The sequence below is a fragment of the Physeter macrocephalus genome, chromosome 17 (genome assembly GCF_002837175.3).
Source record: "Physeter macrocephalus isolate SW-GA chromosome 17, ASM283717v5, whole genome shotgun sequence".
NCBI lineage: Eukaryota > Metazoa > Chordata > Mammalia > Artiodactyla > Physeteridae > Physeter > Physeter macrocephalus.
The window spans coordinates 9,198,431-9,206,760 of NC_041230.1; the positions used below are offsets into that span (position 1 = coordinate 9,198,431).

The following is an 8,330-nucleotide window of genomic DNA, read 5'->3' on the forward strand; positions in this document are numbered from 1 at the left end:
CCTCTGAAGAGAGGAAAGCGGAAGTGGGATCATACGCGAGATGGCCAGCTGTGTCAGACACGGGAGCGTGGGCGTGCGCGCCAAGAAGGGGCCTGCCTTGTCCCGCCTCTCCTGCTTGGGGCCCATCCACACACGCCCCAGCAGATGTTCCGCAGCCAGGACCCACCTGGCCCCTGCCCTCCCCGTCTCTGTGCCAGAACCCCGGCAGGGGGAGCCCAGCAACAGCACAAGCAGAGAGCAGGCCAGTGGGGAACCCAGCTCTGGTTTATTAGAAAAGGTGTTGAGACCTGCACCGACAGGAGCAGCCCTCCCCCACACCCCGCCCACCACCCGCCCTCACCCCACACCTGCGCCTCCCCCACCCTGGGCCGTAGTGCCTCTCAGGGCGCCGCCTCGAGTGGCCCGGACAGCAGGGTCTCCAAGCCCTGGCTGCTCCCCACCCCAGCTCCCTGATAGATTTATTGCACTTAAGAAAAAGAAAGCTCTGATCCTCTGACCTCCCCCACCCACCCCAGCCCAGGCCCTCACCCTGCCTGGGGCTGCTCTACAAATTCCAACCACCACCATCACTCACCACCGCCCCTCCCAATCCATGCCTCCTGCCTGGTCCTGTGCCCGGGGCCACCAGGGGACCATCCCGCCACCACCTAGGACTCCTGCCCTCGACGCGGGGCAAGCCTGGCCAAACGGAGCCCTGGAGAAAGGTGCCCGGCCCTGTGGCCGGTAACATCTCCTCCCCCACCCGTCCTCCTCCCATCCACCCCCAGCCCAGCCTTCGATGAGAGTGTCGGACACATAAATAGAAGTGCTTAAGTCAAGGCGGGGAGGGCCACTCCCTGTAGCTCCTGCACCCCGTGTAGTGTTGCTGTGGGGGGCAGGGGTCCCCAGGAAGGCCCCCCACCCCCTGGGGTCCCAGGCCTCAGGAAGGCTGGGGGTGAGGGTGAGCAGATTCTCATGGCTCTGGCCTCAGCTCTTCAAAGACGGACCGGAAGAAGGGAACTGAGGGAGAAGAGATCGCAGGGGGGCACCTGTCAGAGCCAGGAGCTCCATCACTGGCTCCCCAGCTCCCTGGGCCCCAGGCCCTCACCGCACCTAAAGTGTCACAGTGTCTCCTGCCCAGATTCCTGACTGGCTTCCAGAAGCAGCTCCTCGAGCTCCTTGTCGTCCTTGGAGCAGCTCAGCTCTGCGCGAGAAGAAGGGTGGGCGGCCTCCCGTCAGGCGGGTGGGTTGGGGGGTACCAGCCCTGCCTGAGCTAGACCCGCAGGGTAGCACAGGCTCAGGGACCAATGACACCATCAGACTCAAGAGTCAACAGATCTTGCGTGCCCCGCCCCCAAGGAGCTCCCAGGGATCCAAGGGAAGCTAAGGCGGGGACGGAGGATCAAGTCCCACTCGTCCCTGCCCCTTCAAGGGCCGTTTTAAAGAGGGGGAAACCGAGGCACACCAACAAGCAGGTGCTCGGCCGGGGTCACACACAGCACCCAGGGGCCCCAGGCACCTGGCCCCAGAGGTCCTCTCACCGTGTTCCAGGCCACAGCTGCCCACCTTGGCCTCGGGCCCTGGGGGCGGCTCCGGGGACAGTGCGAGAGCGAACTCGGGCTTCAGGCCGTTGGGCAGCGGCGGCCCTGACTGGGGCGGCTCCGGCTGCGGCTGAGGCTCAGACGACCCTGGGCCCCGAGTGTCGACGGCCTCAGCTGGCGTCCGGCCGGGTGAGGTGGGCAGGAAGGATAAGGCAGGTGGGGATGGAGGACAAGGAGGGGCAGGTGGGGAAGGAGAGGCGGGTGGCACGGGAGGCTCTGCCCTCTCGGGTGGACTCTCCACCCGGGTCACCACAAACACTTTGTGGCCCCGGCCCGGGCTGGACACGGAAATGCGCTGCTCAGCGGGGGAGGAGGGGCAGCCTGGGGGGCTCCTGTCCCCAGGGCCCAGGGAGTCCGTGGGGGGCACCAGGGCGGGGCAGGGGGCCTCCGCCCTCTCCCCATCCTCCTCCTCCTCCCCACCCTCCCCCTCGGAGTCCGAGTCCGAGTCCGAGTCCGGCCCGGGGCCGGGGCCGGGGGCCCCATTCTCCTGCGCCTCGGCCGCGGGCTCCTGCCCGGGCCCGCCGTCGTCCGGCTGGGGCTCGGCGGCGGAGATCTCTGGCATGGACGCCGACGGCTGCAGGCGCCGCTCCTTCTCCTCCCGCTCCCGCGCCAGCACGAAGTTGCGCTTGCAGCCGTTCTGGATCTCAGCCAGCAGCGCCTTCTGCGTCTCGATGAAGCTCTTCACCTGCGGGCAGAGCGGGCCTGGCTCGGGCTGTGGGTGGCCCGCCCCCAGCGGGTCCTGGGGCCGCCCCAGGCCAGCCAGCCCCCCACCTGCCCGCAGGGAAGAGCGCACTCACCGCCTCCTTCTTGGGTTCGCGGTCAAGGTCCAGGCGCAGCAGAGAGTGGTTCACCTTGAGGGCCAACGACAGTGCCATGAGCCCGCCCGTCTTGATCTCGTTCTCCCGAAGGTCCAGTCTCAGGAGGCGGGGGCTCTCGGCGATGAACTCCGCCACCGCCACCGCGCCTGGGAGGGGGACCGCAGGGGCTGGCCACGGGCCCACACCCGGCTGGCCGCCCCCCGGCCCGGCCGCCCCGCCTCCCGCGCCCGGCCCCGCGCCCTACCCTCGCACGTGAGCTTGGTGGAGGCCAGGCCGAGGCGCAGCACGCTGCGGTTGCCGATGAGGCCGTTCTTGAGGTTCCGCACGCCCTCGTTTCCAATGGGGTTGTGGCCCAGGTTCAGCGTCTCCAGGCTGTGTGTGTGCGGCTGGAGGGAGCAGCGCACGAGAGCCAGGAAAGGCCCAGGAGGCCAGTCAGGAACGAGGCAAACGCACAGGCTCTCTCCTCGGCAGGGCCCCCCAGTCCGAACACCAGCACGTTCCTGCTTCGGGCCGAATCCCTCGTGTACTCGGAAGTCTCCCAAGAGCCAGCTGCCCTGTCCACTCCCCAGCCCTCCGAGCGTCCAGCCAGGCCCCTGTCACCACAGCCCGGGCCCAGCCTCTGCCCTCGCCAGCATCCCAAGGACTCTGGGCACAGGCCTGACCGTGGATAATTCTTAACCTGGGTCTGAGTCTTTGAACCCTGTGGGCTGGCTTTAAATACCACATAACGAAAAGATTTAAGACTTACTGATGGCTTCCAGAAATACTAACTTTCTATGCAAAACATTTTCACCTCGTACAAAGCACTGTACTGGGCTATGGTGCTGGACGCAGAGAGACCATGAAAGAAGGGCTACTTTCCTCAAGGGAAAGAGGGTGCAGAAGCTGAAGCAAAGACCAAAACAGGGCTGGAGGAAGAGAGCAGGTTCCTGAACTGGCAGGATGGGCAAGACCGGGAGCCGCGACAGCGGAAGATGATGAGAGCGGGGGAGGGAGGGGTGCTGGGCCGGACCGCGCTGCCCCCTCCCCTCTCCGGCCGACTCACCAGCGTCATGCCCAGAAAGGCCATGCCCGTGTGCGTGAGCTGGTTGTTCCACAGCACCAGGGTCGCCAGCCCCTTCCTCTGCTCCTTGAGGCCCTCGCAGATGTAGGCCAGACCTGGGGAGGCCCGTGGGCAAGTCCTGTCCGTGGTCGGGGGACCTCCCCGGGGGACACCGGCCCGGGAGCCACCCCACCAGCACTCGGAAGCCCCTGCCCCAGCCTGCCCGGCCCCACAGGCTCTGGCCCTGACACCTCCTGCCACTGCCTGCCCTGCCTTGGGCCTGGCACACATGGCTCCCCGACCCCTGGGCCGGGAACGTTCCTCCTCCGGACACCCTGATGAAGGCCTCCGCCATCTGTCTGAGATCTCTGCTCAAATCTCCCCCTCTCATGGGACAATCCCGGCCAGCCTAACCTCAGCAGACAGCTCAGCCCGCCATCACCGCTTTTATTTTTCTCCAGAGCACATTTCACCATCCGACAGACTCAGCATTCCATTAACGTATCTTGGCTTTGTCTCTCCTGAGGGCAGAGACCCCTGCCGCACTCACGGCTGTGAACCCAGAGCCGACAGGCCCCGAGCGTGGGAGGTGCTCCGTACACGTGGTGTCCGGGCCCAGCTGCCCCGGAGGAGGGCACTGGCCTCACCGTCCCACTCTGCACCCCCTCCCGCAACCCTGTCTTCACACTGAGGCCAGGGGACCCTGCTCGACGGTGAACAGGGACGAAATCAAATTCCTCCCGCTGGCAAGGCCTTGCTGACTACTCCCTCTTCACTTCTCACTCACCTCCTGGCTCGCCAGGGCTCTTCCCCCCACCCAGATATCTAATATCTGAGCTCTTTCCCACCTCAGGGCCTTTGCGCTTGCTATTCCCTCTGCCTGGATTCTCTGCCTAGGCTTTGAAAACGGCTGGTTCCACCCCAGCCTCCTCGATACTGCCCAGAGGCCCCTTCCGGCACACCTTAAACAGCTTTCGGTTGACCCTTTACCCCAACATCCTCGTTTCCTCCAGGGCACTTTCCCCAGATTGAATTATTTCAATTATCTGCTCAATACCCCACCTCAGCCTGAAGGAAGAGCTGAGCTGTTCCCTCCTCCAGGATTCCTCCCTGATCCCCAGACCGGGTCAGACACCTGCCCTGGGCTCCCCCAGCCCAGCCCAGTCTGAGGCGTCACCAAGAGGGCAGGGCCGGGACTGTCTCGGCCGCCACCGTGCTTCTAGCACCACGAGCACCCGGCTGGGCACACAGCGGGTGCTGGGCAACTGGGGTCGGGCGGGGGCGCGCGGACCCCGCGCACACCTGAGTCCAGCACGTGGTTGTTACGGAGGTCCAGGATCTGCAGGGAGCAGTTGAGCTTGAGCAGGTTGCCCAGCTGGGCCGAGTCCTGCAGGCCGTTGAGCTTGTTGTCGGCCAGGTACAGCTCCCGCAGAGTCATGTTCATCTTCAGGGCGGTGGCTGGGGGAAAAGGGGAGGCTGCTGCGACTGGCCAGGCCCGGGGGACCCGGCCAACAGCCCGAGCCCGCCGGCACCCCGCCCTGGGGCTCACCGAGCAGCACGAGGGGCCGCCCCGACAGGCTGGCACTCTCCAGGTGCAGCACCGCCAGGCTGCTGCGGATGCGCAGGGCGCGCGCCACGAAGGGCGCCGCGTGGTCCAGCAGGGGCGTGTTGCGGGCGTCCAGGTACTGCAGGCAGCTCGTCTGCGCGGCAGGTGCGGGGCTGGGTCAGGCCGGCCCCGGCCCTCCCCGCGCCGGGGGACCTCCCGCCCCACGTCCCGGTACCCCCGTGAGCGGCAGGGCCACCGGGCTTGACGGCTGGGGAGGGAAGGCCCAGCCTGGGGCCGCGGGGGTGAGCGAGGCAGTGCTGGCGACGGCTGAGCTCGCTGACTCCCGTGTGGCAGAGGCGCCCCGTACGCGAGTGAAACGGGAACGGCGACCACAGCCGCCCCCAAGGGACACGGTACGGGCAAGTGGAGGAGGAGGGGAAAGGCCTGAAGGGAGAGAAGGGGCCGGGGTGGGCCCGGAGCAGGGTGCCTCTTGACGCTGCTTTCTCACTGGCCCGCAAGCTGGGGCCCGGCACCCTCCGACGGCTCGTGGCCCCGGGCCCCGCAGGTTGGGGGCCCTGGAGAGGGACCGGGTAGGGGGCACCCACCCTGCGCATCATGTGGGCAGCGGCCTGCCAGCCCCGGGTGCCGATGTGCTTGTTGAAGGAGATGTTGAGGTGGGTGGCCGACTCGTAGTACTCGATCATGTCGAAGAGCGCCGAGGCACCCTGGGCAGAGACAGCGGGGCTCAGCCTCGGGGGGCAGCTGCCCGGGGAAGCCAGGAGGCGGGGGCGGGGGCGGAGCGACTGGGGACGGGAGAGCCCGGCTGCTGCCCTGGCACCTCTGGGTTCCGGCAACCAGCCCCTCCCCTGTCCTGCTGCAGCCGGTCCGCTTCCTCTTACTCGCCCCCCAGAGCGGTCTAAGTGATGTGCTGCCTGACCAGGACAGGCCTCTGCCGTCCCTGGGCCTCAGGTCTCCAGGAGCCCTCCCCCGGGCTCCCGGTGGCCTCCCGAGCTGGGGAGGGGAGGGCACCTGGGCATAAACAGGGGGGCTGCTTTCCGAATGTTTCGTAAACTCTCTCCCCTCCTCCAGGCACTGTGACTCTCAGCGGGCGGGGGGGCACGCGCTTCTGGAAAGGCTCCTTCCTGGTGGTCATACACCTCCCCTCCGGCTTGGCTCCCCAAGTCTCTCCCTTGCTTACAAAGCCCCTGCCTTTGGGGTGGGACTGTGAGACCCTTCTCGGGGCCTCACACACAGTCCAACATCCCCCGCTCACTCTGGCCACGCTGGACATCTCCCCAGTCTTGTCCCTCAAGAGGCCCCGCCCAGCCTTGGTCCAAGGGGGCTCCCTCCTCCTGCCACGCCCTCCCCCCAAACCTCTAAGAGGCAGGGAGCTCCGGGAGTAGGTATGGGCAGTGGCAGGCTGCTCACATCTTCGTCCAGGTTCGTCTGCTCCAGATCCACGACCTTGAACTGCAGCCTCTTGAAGACCTCTTCCAGGGCCTCGCAGGTCTTGTAGTCGAGCTTCTCACCTGGGGCGACACGGACGCCGTGTGCGCGCACATCTACGAGTCCCCCTGTGCGTGTGCGCTCGCGAGTGGGGTGAGGGGCTGGGTGGAAACGCGGGCTCCGGGCCAAGCGGGGGAGGAAAGGTCCTCTGCCCCTCCCCACGCACCTCCCCACGGCTCGCGGCACCTGCCTCACCGCAGGAAGGGCGCCCACACCTCCCTGCCCGCTACCCAAGGGCCCCCCGGCCCCGTCCAGACACACACCTTTCAGGTCCAGACAGTCAATACGATGCCCGAGGTCCGTGAACTCCTGGGAAAGCAGAGTGCACGGTGGTTAAGGCAGGAGGACAGCTGCAGGCGCCAGGCTGGACCTCCCTGAGAGTGGGGCAGCCGGGGCTCTGAAACAAGCAACCTTGGAACATTCTGGAATGACCCATCCAGAGGGAGGGCACCGAGGCAGTGCTTTACCAGCACGACCAGGCTGGACGGGTGGCAGGAAAGGCACCTGTGAGAGACGGCTGGGGGCGAGCAGGCCAGACGTACAGCAACACCCTAGTCATATAAAAATGGAACCTGCCCTTGCATCTGTGTACCTCTAGATAGTGACTCGTTCTCTATTTATAAAAACACAGAAAGTCCAGGGGACGAAAACCCCAAGCTGTCACCAGCGGGGACTCCTGGGGAATGGGACTTGGGCAAGAAGTGAGAAACAGGTTTTGCTTTTTATATCTGTAGTATTTCACTAACTTTTTTTTAAAGTCAGAGAATATACATTACTTTTGTCATTCAGACTTTTAAATTTTGTATACGTGGCTTTTCCCCTGGGGAAGAGAATTGCTTTGGGGAGTGGAAGATTCTTGACAAGTAATTTCCTGCTTCACCTAATTCTGTACTGCTTAAATATTCAGGAAGACCCCAGTTACTTTTACAGTTGAAAAGAGGATGTCCAGAGACATATTTACAGTGCCCTGGCTGGCCAGCCAGGCTGGGGAGGGGAGTGCTCTGTACACCCTCCCTCTCTCGCTCGGGGGCGGACACCACAGGCCCGGAGGGGGCTGGGGGGGCGGGATGAGGGCAGCTTCACCCCAGGGACCGCCCCCCAGTACCCCCCACACCCCCCGCACGCGGCGTACCTGGAGCTGCCTGAGGAGCTTGGGGATCTGCCTGCAGTTTAGCTTCTGGCAGGCCTGCTTGTAGGCACCGAGGACCTCATCCACGGTCACGTTCTGGGCTGCAGGCAGAGAGGACCCGGGCCTGTGACTTCCCACGCCCTGGGCCTCTTTCCCCCACTCCCGCCCGCTGGCCTGTGCCATCCCCCCTCCCCCTCAACCTCCATGATGAACCTGCCTTCCAGCAACCCACCGAGCTCAGTCCTGCCTTGAGGTGCCTCGCTGTGACTGCTGCTCTGGAGAGGCGTCCCCGGATGCCCCCAAACCAAGTCAGCGCCACCCTCCCCACCTCCCCAAGGCTCCCCAAACACCTTCACGTGAACACCACACGGCTACCATCACGCCATCTCTCTACCTGCCGGCTGCCTCCCCCACTAGACTGCGAGCCCGGAAGGGCAGGGCTGGGCGGTCTTGGTCCCCACTGCGTCCCCAACACCATCCAGCACAGGGCCAGGCCCAGAGCAGGTGTTTTGATTTGTGGGGTTTTTTTTGCATGAGAGAATGAATCCACACTTCGACCTTATGAGGAAGTGGAGCTCAGAGAAGCGCAGCACCTTGCCCAAGGCCACACAGCTGCTAAGTGGTGAGCCGGAACTCAGCTCTTAACTGAGATGCCACGTGGCTTCTCAAACTCCCCGCTCCCTCAACAGCGAAGTATTCCTGGACGGTA

The 8,330-nt window shown here is 65.2% G+C and overlaps 1 protein-coding gene across 2 annotated transcripts; it reads right to left on the bottom strand.

Moving 5' to 3' along the window:
- Positions 1-247: 247 nt before the first annotated feature.
- On the bottom strand, positions 248-8,038 carry PPP1R37 (protein phosphatase 1 regulatory subunit 37). Of its 2 annotated transcripts, XM_028478101.2 has the most exons (12): positions 7,625-8,038; positions 6,756-6,801; positions 6,415-6,515; positions 5,592-5,711; positions 4,990-5,140; positions 4,743-4,898; positions 3,444-3,556; positions 2,643-2,784; positions 2,378-2,544; positions 1,521-2,265; positions 1,093-1,183; positions 248-999 (listed from the first exon to the last, which is right to left on the bottom strand). In XM_028478101.2, exons 1-11 carry the CDS (start codon positions 7,802-7,804, stop codon positions 1,101-1,103), a joined length of 2,004 nt encoding a protein of 667 aa, XP_028333902.1. In that variant the 5' UTR covers positions 7,805-8,038; the 3' UTR covers positions 248-999; positions 1,093-1,100. The 2 variants fall into 2 exon arrangements, with proteins under 2 accessions (XP_028333902.1, XP_028333901.1); XM_028478100.2 differs by having other exon boundaries at positions 370-999; positions 6,415-6,801.
- Between the last annotated feature and the right edge of the window lie 292 nt (positions 8,039-8,330).

Bases quoted from the DNA above. Each gene is read 5' to 3' on its own strand.
- PPP1R37 (XM_028478100.2), bottom strand. From the start codon at position 7,804: ATGGCACAGGCCAGCGGGCGGGAGTGGGGGAAAGAGGCCCAGGGCGTG. The intron at 5,141-5,591 runs GTGGGTGCCCCC...CCTGCCGCGCAG, and splicing joins CTGCCCACATGATGCGCAGG to ACGAGCTGCCTGCAGTACCT. The intron at 2,545-2,642 runs GTAGGGCGCGGG...TCCCCCTCCCAG, and splicing joins CACCAAGCTCACGTGCGAGG to GCGCGGTGGCGGTGGCGGAG.